The sequence below is a fragment of the Neopelma chrysocephalum genome, unplaced genomic scaffold (assembly GCF_003984885.1).
Source record: "Neopelma chrysocephalum unplaced genomic scaffold, ASM398488v2 Primary Assembly neopelma1_274, whole genome shotgun sequence".
Lineage (NCBI taxonomy): Eukaryota > Metazoa > Chordata > Aves > Passeriformes > Pipridae > Neopelma > Neopelma chrysocephalum.
This window is the reverse complement of record NW_020897936.1, coordinates 380,647-398,964: the sequence shown is the minus strand read 5'-3', so window position 1 is coordinate 398,964 and position 18,318 is coordinate 380,647. Positions and strand designations below refer to the sequence as shown.

The 18,318-nt window shown below is 38.1% G+C and overlaps 1 protein-coding gene across 3 annotated transcripts in view; it reads left to right on the top strand.

Moving 5' to 3' along the window:
* The window catches only part of APBA2 (amyloid beta precursor protein binding family A member 2), a 94,883-nt gene that overhangs the window by 52,306 nt on the left and 24,259 nt on the right, over positions 1–18,318 (top strand). For all 3 annotated transcript variants that reach the window (XR_003537426.1, XM_027704364.1, XM_027704362.1), the window contains exons 3-6: positions 1,703–2,709; positions 11,832–11,912; positions 13,069–13,105; positions 18,129–18,274. Coding sequence is in view for 2 of the 3 variants with exons in the window: in XM_027704364.1 (XP_027560165.1) it covers positions 1,741–2,709; positions 11,832–11,912; positions 13,069–13,105; positions 18,129–18,274 (1,233 nt within the window). In the remaining variant the exon portion in view is untranslated. The remainder of the gene's footprint in view (positions 1–1,702; positions 2,710–11,831; positions 11,913–13,068; positions 13,106–18,128; positions 18,275–18,318) is intronic.

Sequence of the window (18,318 nt, the reverse complement as noted above, 5' to 3'; positions counted from 1 at the left end):
ACTAAGGCTTGGGGTTTTTCCTATGATATCAGAAATTCTGCAGGGATATTTAGGAGGTTTTAGGTTACAGTGACAGGATTTTTTTTACAATTTCATAATGCTTATGAAATTCCTCTCTACATAGCTACTCTAATCCTCTAAATCCATGCTAATTTTATTGCTTTATGTGTGCACACAAGACTCGGAAAACTGGTTATGTTAAAATGTTCATGGGATTGGGTGATATGTCATTGTTTGGTGCATAAGTAAAACATGAAGTTATGTGGTGCAAGTCAGAAACATGAGCTCAGTTCACCCCGATGAAGTAACTGCACAGGTCAAGCTTATCATAAGGATACAACAATGAAACACAGAGAAACATAACAATAAAAATACATTGTTTTTCCCTTCCAAATCATACACAGCAGATCATACTTATCAGGCCTCCTTAGAATTAGTTTTTTTTTTTATTTTGACTATTTTTGATACAGTTCATAGAATCTCTGCTTATTTATTTAGAATCCAGTATTTTTATAAAGATAGGTATTTAAAAGTGTTTAGCAGGAAGAATTAGTGAGCTTTTATTGTAAATAAAATGCCCTGCTGCATTCAGCATTGGTGGGGCCTCCCCTGGGGTACTGTGTGCAGTTCTGGGCCCCCTAATTTTAGAAGGATGTTAAGGTTCTTGTGCATGTCCAGAGGAAGGCAGCAAAGCTGGTGAAAGGGCTGGAAGGAGTGTCCTGTGAGGGGTGGCTGAGGGCTTTGGGGGTGTCTGGTTTGTAGACAAGGAGGCTGAGGGGTGACCTTGTTGCTCTCCACAGCATCCTGAGGAGGGGAAGTGGAGAGGGAGATGCTGAGTTCTCCTCCCAGGAGAGGGTATCCAGTGCCAGGATGCGTGGGAATGGTTCAGAGCTGTGTCAGGATGGCTTCAGACTGGGCAGTAGAAAGAGGAAGACATTTCCCAAGAGGGTAAATGGAACAGGCTTACGATGGTGGTCAGTGCCCCAAGCCTGTCAGTGATTTCACAGGCATTTGGACAAGGCCCTTAAAACCTGCTTTAGCTTGGTCAGCCCTGAATTGGTCTGGCAGTTGGACTAGGTAATCATTGTAGGTCCCTTCCAACTGAAATATTTGGTTTAAGAATGGGAAATGCTCCATGGCATTGAGCTGGTAATGGCTAATAGTGAGTGCTTTTTAAAAAAATAATGCTTTTAATACCAGTGCATTATCTTTTAGTGCCCTATGTGGCTGCCAAGTTAATAGAATTATTCTCCTTTAGTTTTGGCAAGAGCAGGTCAGATTCTAAATGTTTGCTTTCAGTACACGTTAAAGAAATGCCTAAGCTGAAAATTGAAAAGAACTCCCATTTACTGCAGAGCAATCAAAGCATGACCCCTTACTGGCAAGAAAAAGAAATTGAAAACTAATTTCAAGGTTCAGGATTAATTCTCTGTCAAATTGACAGAAGAGAGCCTACACTAGAATACATTTAGCATAAATGTAGATCCTTCTCTTGATCTGTTCCTTTCAGTGTGCAAGTTATTACTTTGATTTCATGGTTCCACAGCACAAGCATTTTAAAAGTCAGCTGTCTGAATCTGGTTTAAATATCTACAAACACATGCTTATTACCAAATGAATCTATCAGTTTGCTTCCTATTAACATCACTGAGCTCTACTGATGACCTTTTCCTGAATGTGTGTTTTTCCATCTTCCCTACAGTAATTGCTTAGAAATGATTGTCATGTAAGGAGTTGGCTATGGCAAACAGGAAACATCAAAGCACCACAGCCAGCATGCTGGATCACAGAGTGAGAGCTTGCCCTACTTCATCTCACAGCAGGGAGCCTGAAAATGAAGAAAGTGACCTTCCCATTGAAGATTATGCAGCAAAAGAGGCACAACTAGCAACTGTGAGACAAGGCAGTCCTCCCCCCGTGGAACAGGAGTGCAATGACCACAGTGGAGATGGGGACTCCAGCTCTGACTATGTCAACAACACCTCCGAGGAGGAGGACTACGATGAAGGCTTGCCAGAAGAAGAGGAGGGGATCACATACTACATTCGCTACTGTCCCGAGGATGACAGTTACCTGGAAGGGATGGACTGCAATGGGGAGGAGTATGTTCCCCACCAGGAGCACCACGTTGAGACAGATGAATGTCAGGAAGCTGTAGAAGAATGGGCTGAAGGTAAAATTCAGCACCAAGATGGGAGTGAGGTGATGGACAGGCAAGAGTGGCAGGAAGGTCAAGATAACAGCGTTCAGATTTTGGAGGATGAAGCATCATCTTTGGAGATTCAAGACCAAGAAGAAAACATACAGTACTGTCAGAGTGAAGGTGACTATCTGGACTATTACCCAGCAGAGGCTAATGGCAATTCACAGGGAATGTCACCATACCATTCCAGAAAAGAGGATGCAGAGCTGGAAGAGCAGGAAGAGGACATTGACCAGATTGTAGCAGAAATCAAAATGAGTATGAGCATGAGCAGTATTAATAGTACAACAGAAATGAGTCCAGAGCACACGGGGACTGAAAACATGGCACATGACTACAAAGAGACTTGTTCAAAGGGAGAAGCTGTTCACAGTGCTAACAGGCACGAGGGGAGGCCAAAATCACTGAATATCCCATCTGCCTCTAAGCACAGTGGAGATGTGCATCGAGGATTTAAAGCAAAGTCAAGAACCCCAGAGGACAGACAGAAGTGGCCCCAAGAGCAGGTATGAAGTGCTCTGTTTAACCAGGCTGTCAGAGACATTATGCAAGTGTTATATTAATTATTCCAAACAAAATTAGCTATATTTTTATATATTAGCAATTTTATATATATATAAAGATATTATTATATTTATGCAATATTTTTATAAATATATGATTATGTTTATAAGCAATATTTTTGCTTTTACTGTTATTGCATTCACAGCCACATAATCACCTTGTGTGTTTAGCAAAAGGTGCTGAATGTAATCAGTAGAGAACTAGCAAAGAGGTTTTGCACAGAGAACAGACAATTCTAGGTAAACAAAGGTGTTCCAGTAACATGGGGCAAAACCAGTTTATTTGCTCTATTTTCATTCTGCAGTGGCAGACTAGAGAAATTGAAAACTCAGGTCAGCATTGAAATAATTGAATTTTTTTCATTTTCCTGTACCATTGCCTTAGTGGGTGATTACTTTTGTTTTCAATAGAACATATGTCAAGGCTCGATGTTAAAAGCATGTTAAAAGCAACTACAAGGAGTGCCTGTATATTGCTGTGGCTTTTTCCTAGCTGGACATATCTTGACCTTGACAAGAAGGAATAAATAGGAGCTTTACTCGTACTAAAAATGCTGTTAACTAGTTTTATCACAGGAATGATGTAGAAGTTAATTTAAGTCATGCATAATCTTTTCTTGTTCTAATGCTGAGTGCCAGGAAAAGAGAGTCTGAGAATGAAGCTCAAGCTTTTCTAAAGAACAGAGGTGTGACTTTTTTCCCCTGAAGTTTCAAATTGAATGTCTTAACTTCCTTAGAGAGGCCTAAGGTCAGTTAAGAGCTTTGACTTTGCATCTCTAAAGTTACATGCAGCTGAATATTAGTTATCTTCTGCAATGAAGAGAGATATACCTAAAATAGGTAAAATATAACTTGTATTTAGGTGAGATACTAGTAAGAATAAGTGAATTATTTTGCCTTATCTTTAATTAAAATGCTTTATTAAGCTTCAGATGCCTAAGTTTCCTATTTCAGCTTTATCAAATCTGTAAATGCAATTTTCTGTAGTGAAGGCCCCACAGTTAAACAGTTTAATCTAGGTGATTTGATTAAAAACAGACATTAAAATATTAATTCATCCAGAAAACAGTAAAAGGAAATTAAATGTTCAAGTATATGCTGATGAAACAGGTCGACCTTTATTAAAACTGTGAACAAAAAAATCTTAGGGGAATATTTTCAGATTACCCATATCTACAGCAAGTTTTTAATATTAATTTTACAGTCTATTTTCAGAAGTACAATTATTACCAAATGGTGTAACTTACTTTATCAGGGCCCTACTGTCAGCATAAAAGTTGCTGTGTGAATAAGCCTGATGATCTTAAATTGTTTGAATAGTTACTAGGTATTGGCTAGGAGCAGAGAAGTTGAGTTAGCATGTTTTAGACTAGTGATGGTCTTTCTAGCACAGGACACCAGCAGCTGCTACTGGGAGCATGGCTGCTTGCAAGATTTTAAAATATTTGCAGAACAAAAGAGAAGAGGAACTCCTGAATAAGAATGTGAATTCTTCTATGCTTAACTAAAATGGTTGGGTTTTTTCCCCGCCAAATGATTGCCTATTCAAAACAAAATTTAAAATAGACTTTCGTTTCAACATCTTTTTGTACTCTTTCAAAGTTGAGGGCATTAAACTAAGAGTGCAGGACCCATTTCTGCCAAAGTGAGTTTTACTCTTAAGACATCCGTAATAGTCCAGAACAAAAGGTGCAGCTGGACCTTTAACATTGAAATTGGACCTCAAAGAATTTAGGTAAATTCCAGAGGATTTTGTCTCTCTTCCAGGGCATTCGAGTCTTTTAATATTTACTATAAAATGTCTAAGGGATGGATACAGTTAGAGTACTGTCTAAATGAACCTGTGTCTCATTATTGAAACCAACACAGCCAAAATTTTAACTACAATAATTCAAGTTCTTTTATAGTGAAAGGAAAAAACCCAAGGCCGCTGTCAGTACATTTGCTTGCTGAACTTACTGTTTGCAAAGAATTTGCTTAGAAGACCCTTGGCTTTGTCACCTTGCTAGAAGATCTGTTATTATAAGTGTGCATCTCCCAGTACAAAATACCATGGTGAATGGGATGACAGAGGCAGACATTACACGTGGAGCACTTTTTCACCTCAGTTATCTTTAAATAAATGTAGATTGGAATGCTTTCAGGTTAAATCAAGATACTATGTGTATGTCCGTTTTTGTTAAATTTGAGCAAACAGGAAGGTGCATTTTGTTGTTTTATGCACATAGTCTGCTGTCCTTAGCTCTTTTCATGTTTCTTCTCCTCTCCTCCTTTCCTGCCCTCACATATGTAGTATTACTACATGGCAAAATTTCAGGTTAGTTAACAGTAACTGATATATAATACATATTTACATTCCTTTAAAATAAATAGCTATTAATTCTTAGCACATGATAAATGCTAACATTTTGTATGCAAGACATTTCCTCAATAACCAGTAAACAAATGCAATTTTAAAGGTTCCAGTTGCTAGGTTTGCACCAGAGAACAGTAGTCACTTTTAAGAAAGACCCAACAATCTACAGAGAATGAAAACCAAAGTAAGCATGGCATTTGCCTTTTGGTGGGGGTCACTCCACAGTCTTATATACACATGCTCAGGCTTGAAAACTTGGGTGATACATGAGCTTGGCTTGTTTGAGCCTTCATTTGCAATACCTCCAGAAGAGGATGATTAGCACTAGACAAGTGTGAGGCAAACCTAGGATATGTTTAGTGTGTATATTTGCTCTAAATCACTGCTCAGCACAATTCCTGTTTCTTGCAGTTTGTGTTATTAAAGAAAGGCATTACATCATTACTACATTACATTGAAAGTGACTGTTTTGGGTGTTCTCTCAACTCAAATTTAACAGCTTCCCCAAGCTAGAAGTTTTCCCCACAGCCCTTTGACATCTTGGTCACCTCAGACTGAGTCCATTGTTAAAGTATCTGATGCATGAAGAAATTTTCTTTTTTTGTTTCTAATTCAATTTTATATGTATTACCTTTAGCAGAGAAGTTCAGTATGGTGAGACAACCTACTAATGTAAATATCCTGAATTAACACAGTTTTTATTGTTACATAAACATGTAACATGCTGTTACACTTGCACAGATTCAAGGTTAGCTAGAATATTGTTGGTTTGGCACACTAATAACCAACCTAGGAACTAAGTGAAAAATGAGAGTAATCTCCTTTTGCAGATGAGTGCTTGTAGTGCACAAATTATGAGCAAGGGCCTGGTCTAAACCAAAGCTTGAACCACAAAAAGCTTGTCTCCAGGTCAGCTCAGTGCCACATACCCTGTCCTGCTTCCTCCCCACAAAGCAGGATGGCACAGGGCAGGCCCAGGCCCATCCTGCCACTCCCTGACAGCTTTTGGAACTTGAGTTTCTCCTGTTGCACCCGTAAGACATATGCAAAGAATGATGGCATTGCCTATTTTACCAATGCTAATTTAATACTAACCTGTACAGTCAGGCAACATAATTAAAGATCGGTAGAAGAAGTGAAGAAAAAAAAAGTTAGCAAAACATGGGACAGCAGCTGAATAATACAATGGAAGATGTCTTTTGCACTAACACAGTTCAGTTAAATAATTGCTCCTCTCTGGACCCCCGTGTGGCAGAGTTCAGTCTGTTCATCCCAACTGCAATCATACTCTGTGAAACACTGGCATGGCTGAGAGCTACTGCTTAGTGGGGACTAAACTCTGGGATTCAACACTTGAGCACTGACCATTTAATAACCCTTTGTTCTTAATCTCTCCTCTAGGTGGATTTCAGACTCCTGAGAATGTGTGTTCTCTCCTACCCTATTCAAACAGATCTATTTCCCAACAATAAAAGATAATGTTTTTAATAGCACCAACACCCTACCCCATCTATATCCCTTTGAAGAAGCAGGGATTTGCCATTATCACCAGTAAGAAGAGGGAAGTCTGCTTTTTAATGATGCTGCCTGTGGCACATGAATCTTATTGCTTCTCATTTTTGAATCATCCTTTCATATCACTGTGATAATTTGAGAACCAAACCAAATATGCTTATACAAACTTCCCTGGTAGGGACACCACGAGCTCCTGCAGTGCTGGGCCTCCTTTCACAATTTCCACATGGGCTATACCGTAATACTTCAACATGGACATCCAAAGGCAGATAAAATACTACTAAAATAAATTGTGAAAGAAAATTTTAAAAATCATCTTTTTTTGTGTTTTGTTCTGTTTTGCCAGGAGTCGTTTGTCCTTAAGAAATTTCCCTGTTAGAACAGTCTGAAGCAGCTCAGATGATAGTTTAAAAAAACCTGTATTTTAGGAATGTCTTACTGGAACTCAGTTTGAATATTATGGGATACATTTGATAGAATTTGTAGCAAACACAAATGGGTGTAAATGAAAAGTATTAAAAAAGCTTGGTGCATTCTCTTATGTGTTCTAGGCAGCTGTGGGGCAGAACTAGTAAGTCCTATTAGCTGTTACTAAGTGACAGTTCCCAAACTTACCGAGTACTTACTGAAAAGTGCTGAACAGTCCAAACATTCTCAAACGAAACCAGTTTCTCTGTGCTAATTGGCTGAGTCACAGATTTTTAGCAGTCGGCTCCTGACACCAGTGGACAGCAAAATCAATCTCTGTTACCTAAAGATGCATTAGTGACAGACTCTTCTCTGAGAAGTTTAAAGCAGAGGACAGCATGCACTCCAAATTACACCTACATAATAATGCACCATTCAGCAGAGCTTTTTCTCTGAAACTTATCGTGGCTGGTTCTCAATTTTAAATATATGCAAGGACAAAGCAAATAAAACTTGGTTCACTGAGGTGATAAAAATAAATTGGCAATTATTTTAAAGTTCCTTGAAATCTGATAGGGTATTGAAATAGTTTTGTGGAATGCTTAGATCTCTCAACTTTGATTCCTCTTTTCACAGTGCCAGTTTGTACTGTAACTTGACTTGCTTACTGAACTACTCCTTCTTACAAACATTCTTCTCTTCATTTCTGACATATGCTAGCACCACTGCTAAATTAGCACATAAGTAATGGAATCTTCGTGAGAGAACAGAGTGTGAGGTCTGACCCCTTTTCCTATTATCACAATCAGAAATCCTTCAGCTAGTAAAGAACTGCCTCATTCAGAGTCTATCTTTTAAGTGTATCCTGCTGGGCCAAATTGCTCCTGCTGCAGTAGTGTGTTGCTGATGATAAGGATAACTGATGCAGCAGCTCAGTAAAGGTACATTAAGCCATTCCTACTACACATAACCAGCATTTATGAGAGAGGTTATTTCCCTTGTGTAATTTCATTGAAATAGTACTGCCATAATAGACTTGCTCCTGGGCTACCATCTCTTCATTCAGATGGTTTAGATGCACCTTGATGCATTTCTATAGACATAGTACTGGTTAAACACCAGGACGATAAACTGTCTTCAAAAAGGAACATAACATCACAGTAACTAGAAAATGAAGTTTTGTCCTTAAGTGGCAAAGGTAATACTGCTTTAATTTTGTTCTAGAGAGGGACAGCAGACCTGGATGACAAGCCAATTAGGTTTATTGGTATTCTGGTGCAACAAGTAACTTTAGAATCTAGTCAATAAATCACAAAACATCTCTTTCCCGAGAAGGTTGGGGTTTTTTGTTGGTAAAGCCTACCACAAGGAACTTTTTCAATTGGAACCTACCACAAGACATCTCTTTTCCAAACAGCTTAGTTGTCTTTAAGATGAATTTCAGAATATGTAAGCCAGTGCACTAATCTCTGAACACATTATTTGATAATATTAAACAGTGTTGCTACTAAAGGTTGAGCAGGTATGGATCATAAGCCTCATTATTCAATGATGCTTCAGTGCCCTCAAAGAAACAGAGTCTCATTTTCCTCTCAGCCTAACAATGGCATTTTCTTCTGCTTTATGTTCCTTCACGTGATGCTGGATACTTAGGCACTCTTAAGTATTGCTCAGAGGCAAAAATATTAATAACACTACACCTTTAATATTTTTATATCTTTCCTTTGCAGAATCTTATCAGAATCTTATCCTAGGGTGAGAGACTTTTAACATAGCTGTACCTCTGTGTTAATATGCAGTCAATTCCAGATTTCTGGTTCTATTCTAATTTGCAAGTCAGGGTATAAATCATTTATAATACCTTATAAGGGTATTATCACAAATGTGATTTTTCTAGCTATCATAACAATCAAACCAACAGCAGAAATTGGAAATTCTGTAAGAAATATGAAGAAGTATCAAATATGATAATTTATTTGGCACTGGTCAGATCATTTGGAAGCATGAACCAACTTCCAGCCCACACTGAGTAAGAGAATTTACATTTAGTCACAATGAGACCATAAAGAAGCTCCAAAACAGTCCCTTCATCCTTGCTCTAGAAGCATCTCCTTCCATATGTCCAAGACTCCATGGTTTGTGCCTGTGCATGGGAGGTACAGCCTGCTCTGCATGGTTGTGTCCTTTGGCACTGTGAGTCTTAGGGAATGCAGGGGAAGCCCTTCTCCTTGTCCTTCTTTCTGCAGGCAGTTGCTGGGCACAGAAAGTCTCAGGCCCAGCTCCCCTCACCTGAGCTGCTGCTGAAGGCTGTGCTGCACTCCAGAGCTCAGAAGGCCTCAATAATGTGCTGTTACAGTCCTGACAGTGTTTGGAGGAAGCACTCACAGTGGCACCCTTCCCTCCACACTGCAGCATTTTTAAATAGAAAAGCATTAATAGATCGGCCAGAGGTGGAACATATTGTGTGCACAGATGTGCCTAAAGGACATGGAAGAATTCTTTGTACTGGAGATGCTGTGTAATTAGTCCAGAGCTCCTAAACACACAGGCAAAACTCTGGGGAAAAAAAATGGCCTTCATTTTCAGACACCAGATAGTAAGAAAAAACTTTTATTATGTTCCTTGTCAAGGTGGTGTGATTAATCCCAACTCATCATGCACTCCACAGACTTCTCTTTGGAACCAGACACTACACAGTAACAACATATCTACTACATATGTGACTAGGAAGCAATAAACAAGTAAGGCTTGTTTATATTCCTAAAATCCTGAAAATAGGAGCTCCAGTAAAGTACATCTATGTATAAATCAAAACTGAAATGTCCTCCAAGTGTTTAGTCATGTTTTGTATTCGGACTGGATGGAATTACAAATGCAACAGTTACCAAGGAGCACGATTGGTGTTATGATCCCCAGGGCTGAACAAGTCCACCAGCGTGTCAGATTTGTGACAGAGTGTTGCAGTAATGTTTCAGCACACAGGCCATGCTTACAAAAGCAGACAACCAATTCTTTCTTTAAATGCAGGTGCATTTTCAGTTTAGTCAAGTGTGTGCTAGTCAGGAAACTGTCAGAGCTTTAAAAGTATTAACATTCTATTGTATATACTGGAGTTGATATATTTGCTGTCAGTGTTTACAGTAGTGTATCTTCATTGTGGCCATGTCATAATCCCTGCTTAAAGGATACTTAATCTAAATCCTACTATTTTAGGGAATAATGTATGATGATTATGCTTGTTGTTTTAAAGCCCTCTAGATATTTGTTTGCCTCATTAATGTATTTCACTGCACATCAACACAGATTGCTCCATATTAGTTTAGCCATGCAATATAATCAGATTTGTCTTGTTTCAAACAGAATAATGTTTATAGGCAGGGATATGGGAAGTTCTCAGCTGCTACCAGTAGACAGGCACTAGTCAGTGGGTTCCCAAGTCTTGGTGCTCTGTGTGTATCTCAGATGGTATTTTTTTCTTTCTTAAATTCCTGCTTACTACTTGGGTGAATCTTTGGTTTGTGTATGTTGTTTTACCTCAGAATTATCATTACTGAGCTAAGAGCTCTAATGTGCTTGCTTCATTAGCATATTTTGTTCAGCTGATAAGTGTTAGTCATAAGGGAGTACTTTGTGTAGAGATGAACATAAAGACTTTCTTTCACTACAGCTATATACTGCATTTGCAAGTCAGAAGACAAGGAGTTATGTTCACATTTAATATTCAGACTGACCCTTTCAAATAATGCAGGCTCAGTGTTTTCCATTTGCACAGTTGTTGATACAAGTTTTTATTTGTGAAGCTTTACAACAACATTTAGGCACTCACTTTTATACATAATGGAGAAACTAAGAAAAAAGGAAAATGAAATATTGTAAACCATTAAAATTTGTTCCAGAAATCACCTTGGTTTTCCAGATTTCTAACCCTGAAAATCTGAGTCATGCAAACTTCACTTTCTGGGTACGTGTGGGGCACGGGCACTCCCTGCCTTGGGTGCTGCTGCTCTGTGACTTGTGTCAGGTCTGGAGAAGAAATTCTGCCCCTGTGACGACTGGAACTTAGAAAAAAAAGTAATGTTCTGTAGTTTAAAAACCTCAGTATTTTCTTTGTGTATTTTCTCTTCTGCATTCCTTCAGAAGCCTGAAGCTGTGCTGCCAGCATCCTGTAGATTTACTTGCCCCAAAAGGAAGGAGGTGCCGAGAAGTATCTCCCACAAACACAGGATCCTATACTCAGTGCTGGAATTCTGTTTTTCAGATGGCTGTTAGGACTATTTTGATTATGTCCAGTACTGAGAATGAGCACATGTAAAAATTCTGATTTTGGTTTCTGAAGAATTTGAACCTGTCAGCATTTGGCTCACTTTCATGTGAAAAATTTGCATTGAAATAAAATTATTTAAATTTAAATCAGTAGTATAACTGCTACTAAATGATAATTGAAGTGTCTTGTCATTTACAGCAAAGTAGGTATTTTATTTTAAGTAAACACAACATTTTTGTATGAAACTAATATTTGCTAAATTACAATAGGAAATTATGTTATATCACATTTTCATATTTCTGTACCAGTAATGAATATTGATTGTACATAAATAACTACAGATAAGTAATAGAAAACATGCTAAATAGAGTTTCATATGTTAGTGTTTTGTGATTTTTTTTAAGTAAATTTAATTTAATCCGGTGAGAATTTTCTGATTATCTTTGCACCATTGACTTCCACTTATGTTTTGAAGCTTTTCAGAAAATAAAAGGATCTGAAGTCCTTTCCTTTTTCTTTCAGATGTGCAATGGTTTGGAACAGCCCAGGAAGCAGCAGCGTTCAGACCTCAATGGGCCAGTTGACAATAATAACACACCTGAGGTAGGTACCCTGGGCTGCCAGGCCTCCCTGTGTCTGCCTTCCTGAGCATCCCAGGAGGGAAAGCAGGCATCACATTGTCAGCTTTCTCCCTCTCACACACCCATCCTTAGGCTCTGTTTCTTTTCCTGAGCTGACAGTAAATACCATGTCTGCCTACTCTGAAAAGTCTTTGAACTATACCCATGAATTTTTGCTGCCTCATTCGTTTTATGTAACTACGTGGCACGTACTCAAGTCTAAAATTTTCTGATGACATAGGGAGAACACTTCAGAAGTTCTCTTTTTGGATTATTAGAGAGCAAAAGTAGCATAAAAAGAAATTGTCTTCTGTTCCTCCCCCACCCCACTCCCAGTGTCAGTCCTGGCTCAGTCAGCTGTGAAGAGATGCAGTGACAGACAGACCTGCTCTTGTCACTGAGGGCTGGAGCAAGGAAGACATCTGAGAAAGCAGAATGAGTTGTGCTTGAGGCGAGACACAATGGAATGATATTCAGACTTAAAAGCAGAAGTCTGTTGTCTGAAAACGTAACATATTTAGCCTGTAGCCTGTTATATTAATGAAGAGACACATTTCTAAAGCCTTTTCCCATAATGGAGAAATCAGCCTCTTTCCTGGAAACAGGAATGACTGAGGAGACTGGCAGAAGATGAGGAATGGAAGGACTGTATTTGTTTATTGAGAATAGAGACAGTAGAGTAAAAAAAGAGCACTGTTGTGGCCCCTGCTAGGATCAGGTGTAGTGCTATATACTGTGCAGTCAGGGACAGTTCTTTTTATTCACTGACCCAGAATCTTGCTTTGTTAAATGTTCTTAATTGGAAAATTGATATATCATTAATAGGCAATGTGATCTAATGGACAAATTATTGGACTGGGAATTGCTGGTTTGTATTGCTCATTTGACAGCTGACTTCTTAGATAATTTTCATGGTCTTACCCTGCCTCCCTTATTTTTTTGTGTGTTGGCATCTGCTTAAAATAGATTCCAGGTACACTCTGTAACACTTAGGTTGGGTTCTTGACTGTGATGTAATGTGTTTCACTGTGCTGAATAGTGGCTGTGTGGCAGTGGTCAGCTATTTAAATATAATATGAATTCACTTCATTGTGTGAAAGTTATTTGGTTACAACTATACCATTTTTATTTCTCAACAGACAAAGAAAGTGTCTTCCTTTCCAAGTTTTGTTGATGGTAAGTTTGACATCATCCATAGTTAAAGTAGGACAAAGTGGAAGCAAATACTTTAATATATATTAAAGATCACAGTTCTAAAAACCAGTCAAACCCAAGAAAAAACTTTTCAGAAAACTGAGAAGTTGAGGTATGGAAATATTTAACATTTTCATGCTTCCCCATGGCAGTGGGAGCATAGTGGTTATAAAAAGGAGGAGCAGAAAAATTCAGGTGGAGATGGAGACAACTACAAATCTGGAAGGGGTGAGAAAAGGTGGTAACAGTGGGCCCCAACAGGGTGGAGAGTTATGAACATATAGAGCCTTGTGTTCTTTATGACCCATTGTTGCACTCTGGAAATCTCAGTTGTCAGCACAAACAGAAAGGTTCTCCTGAACTGACAAAAAGCCAGTAATCCAGTCCTCTGTTTAGGAGAGCAATGCTTTTACATGTTTTTTCAATCTCCTTTGCACTGCAATTATATATATACTGTTTGAAGAAAATAAGTCAATTTATTAACACAAGAAGGTGGACAGAATTAAATTAGGATTGTACTGAAAAACATTATCACTCTCTGATTCACAGACAGCTGAAGAACTTTTTATGGGGAAAATGCATAGAGCTCTTCCTGCAAAGGAACTGTCTACACTGTGAAGTGAGAAACAACAGTAGGAGACTTCCAAGGATCTGACCCCTTAGATCTGCCATGACCACACACAATAGAAACCATAAAAGAATGTTAAAAACTCAATTTTTAATACCATTCTCAAATCAGGAAAAAATGCAATTTAGAATAATATTAGAATGTCCAATACATTTTTCTTTTATTCCCTGATCTCACCAGCTTGACATGCATCTTCTGCTTTCAGTAATTTCCTTAAAGAGCTAGAACAAATGGAAAGATCAGAGATTGTCCCTTGAGACTGACATCTGAGGGATGTTACATGGAACACTTGGCATGTACTGGCTAACAGGCCCTAAATGGAGGTAAATTCAAATGCATTCTCCACAGGGGGCAGAGATAAGAAAGCAGGCTGGTACTTTGTGATGAGCTGATTGTCCAGTGGACAACCACAAAGCAAGGCCAGCGTGCACGGAGCTCTAAAACAGGCTGGAGAATTCACCCCTCACAGCACTTGCAGATGTAACTGCACATTTTAATTTTGTTTGGATAAAAAGTTTATGTCTTTTTCTTTCTGTAGCAGTCATCTCAGTACTCTGTTGGAAGGGGGTCAGAATACCCTTTTACATAGCATCATACTTCTCTTTTTAGTTCAATCATTTTGCTTTCTCTGATTTTTCCTGTAGTTGCACAGTATGTGAAAATAAGCTGTCTGTTAGGCTTTCTCTATTGCAGGTATTATGTGGCATTGTCTAACACAAATAAATACATGGCCCACTAGGAGCTTATGATAGCTTACATGACTGCTCTCTGAATTCAAAGAAAACCATAGTTTTTATTATTAGTTTGTATGTAGAGACCCTTCTGCACGTTAAAAAAGATTCTGCCAGCCAACACTGCTGTTCTTCCCTGAGCTTTGACAGTGATACCACAAACATCTTCTGGTTATATTGATATTCATGTTTAAAGCACTTTCAACATATTCCTTAACTACAGGAGCTATATCTGTGTCTCTGTTAATACATAATATCTTTCATATGCACGTGAACGTAAAAAAAACAGATAACAGGCCCAAAAATGTTGGAAATGTGTCCTTTTGCTGTTGGAATTGTTTCAATAGTGATACCACTACGTGCTTGTAGTGGTAATTAGTTCCATGTTCAGTGGTTCTGGCTTTTTTGCTCTCTGTTGGATCACCATAAATCACCCTTGCACAGTAACAAGCATGATGAAGTAAAATCAGCCAAAATATGGAAGTTGTAGAAAGGCATTCTGAAAGGTGACTTATGCCATGTCCATTTACTCCTTATGCAAAATGTGCTGCAGTGCCACATATCCCAAGGCCTCAGTGACTTCATGGAGTGTGATAGTGCAGCAGGAAGTTGAAGGTGCCTCAGTGCTCTGAGTGCAATTTCTAAATACTGTCTGAATCCTTGGGTTACACGTGATTTTAGATAGATATAAAAATATGTATTAAATGATTACTAAATTCAGTTATACTGAATTACTAAATGAGTATTTTGCTTATTTTATGAATACAAAAGTTAATTTTAAAATGTTTACACCTAGTCTACTTGGTCTAGAAATATGTTTATACTTGTTGCATTAATAGATCAGCAGAAAACCAAGTAATCTCTATTACATTGATAGGATGGTGCAGAAATTTAGATTTTTCAGAAATAGTTGCCTAATGTTTAAGCACCAATACTCAACATAAAATTCCAATCTTTGCTCATATCAAACTAACCTTCAAGTTTGAAATCTGTTCCTCCTTCCCTTCCTCATCAGTAAGCCTTACACATGCTTGCAGTCAAGGTCGTGCTTAAGTGCTCTGATGAGCTGGGACCTCAGCCAAGTCTGCATTTTTGTATTATTTAAAGCAGACAGAGATAAGGGAAGAAAACACTCAGGTAACCCAATTTGACCCTGGCAATTTTCAGTACCATTCCACCCTTCCCACAGATGTCTTATTTTACCTGACAGCTGCTTACATTGCCTTCATGATGGGAAATGTATGGAAGTGTTTTCTGCACAACATGGCTTTTTTTGGTGGTTTTTTTTCTGTATTATTTATTGCTGTAAGCATTTTATACATGCTGTTGATTTATACATGATGTAGCAGATGTTGCTGCTCGTATAATGATTCCACAAAAAATCACTTTCTAATGTCATGAAGAAATGATGAGACCATATCCATGCAAAAAACCCCCAGTCTTTAAAGAATCCCAATAAATAACATTAGGATTATAAAATTGCTTAACATCTTAGGTTATTTCCATGTTCAAGAAATTTTTCATACAAATTAGTTAAAAGCACCATTGCTGTCACCAAAAAGCAAGACATGAGAAGAAATTGTTGTGTAGCCTATCAATGACTGGGAAACCCAGACAGAAATGTCTTGCTTAAAGATGTGCAAAGCACAGAGGCACCAGAAGTGGGCCAAATTCAACATACTTGGAAATAATTGAAGAGAAACAGAATCACAGAAAGAAAACAAACTCCTGAGTTCATCCAGAGCTTTTGGGATGGAAAGGAGTTAGTGGAAGGGACGGATATATTTCAAATAGCCAGCACAACTTTTTTTGTTGACAAATCCTGCAGACTCTTAGAGTTTTGGTCTTTGCTTGATGTAGTAATGAGTGTATTAGAATTTGCACCAAGAATTGAATTTTACTTGTCTTCAGACACAAAGTATTTCAAGAAAATTAATTTAAATTACCTGCTAGAAGAGTTTACTTAAACTGATTTAAACATTATATGGGTAAGCATATTTCAGAGTTAAAGCAATCTGGATTCAATTTAGCCTGATTTACTTAGCCTGAAGTGAATGAAGGAAAACAAAATTAAAGACACTTTAATTTTGAATGAGTGTGTTGGTGCAGCCATCTAATGAAGTTTTGCTAACTTAACATTAAATTCCCATCTTTAATTAATTTCCCTCTCTGCTACCCTTGAAACAAGGTGCCAGTATCAAGTAGAGATGTATGAGACTGTTTTAGGCCTGAAAAGACATATGACCAACACCATCAGAAGAGGTATCATATAAAATACATGCTCCATGTGCTGGAAAGTGTAGTGGTACAAAGATGAAAGCAATGAGGAACAGAGATGTAGGAATGGAGTTCTTGTGGAATTTTCATTTTGATTTCATTCAGTGAACTGCAGGGAAGTATTGCTTGAAGAGGAGAGTCACTTCTTTTAATCATGTTTGTTTTCTGTTGGAAGAGTTCTGCTAAATTAGAATGGGAAAATGAAGAATAGGAATTCTCACTAAAAGTTATATGTGCAAACCACTTTTTCAGTACATTTAATCAGCAACAGCATGCCATAATTCTTCCTTCTCTGCATAATAATCTTCCACACTGAATTGATTATAAATAAATTGAACACTGAACAATATACCTTTTTTTTTTAAATTAATATTCCCTTTTGGTGTCATTTTCCTCCTCACACAAGATTAATATACTTCCAGAAATGTGTTAGGAGTTGGCAAGTTGATCTAGTTCAAAGCAAATTTCTATTATAAAACTGTTGAGAAACAAAAATATTCACTACAAGAGATTTCAGCCAAAGTCTGGAATGGCTGTTTTTTATTGATCTACTCAAGTTAGATGTAAAGCTTAACAGCTTAATGAAGAGGATGATGGGCACAGTCCCAGTATGATATAAATACTAGGTTTTATTCTGTTCTCCCTGCCCCCTTTTGCATCCTTTGAAAGAAACAACTTGCAAAATGCAAGATAATGTTAGAATTTCATCAAAGTCACAATGTAATTAGTACTAAGTGTATTTGTTGAACGAAGGCTAAAAGAAAACTTTCTCTGAATTCAGGTCTTACACATGACTAAACAGCATCAAGAGGTCTGCTTTGCTTTTTTCCCAAACTTTCTTAACTGTTGAGTTTCACATTGGACTTTTGCTGAAGCAAAGTACACCTTTGTGCCCTTTGTTCCTTAGTATTTTTGCCAGAGATAAGGTTTAGGGACTGTGTACTTTACAAACATCTCAAAAAAAAAAAAAGTGAAAACACGAATCTGTATTCGAACAGAAGTTTAGCTCATGCTCTGTAACAGTTATAAATAGTAAGAAAGTAATGGTAAAGGTACCTATTAGCATTTCTGAAACTTGTAAATAATCCTAATGTGTTTAGCAGTGCAACACAGGAAGAATTTTCCAATTATTCTCCTATAGAATTCCACAGTCAAACCATTGTGCAATGTTATAAATACTCTATGTTCAGTTAATATGCTGGGGCTTTGTGGGAAATAATTATAGGGAAAAACAGAATTTACTTTGCACTAGATTTCTTCACCTGTTTCACGTTAACAACGGTATTAAAAAGGTTGTTCAAAGTGCACTGTCCCTTACCCAGTGTCTCCACTCTTTTGCAAGGCAGTAACAATGAATGTCTCCTGTCAGTTCCAGGCCCTTGTGAACCCGAAGACCTCATCGATGGGATCATCTTTGCAGCCAATTACCTGGGCTCCACTCAGCTGCTCTCGGAGCGCAACCCCTCCAAAAACATCCGCATGATGCAGGCGCAGGAGGCCGTGAGCAGAGTGAAGGTAGGGACTGCTCTGCTGGGGACAGGCAAGGTAGGGACTGCTCT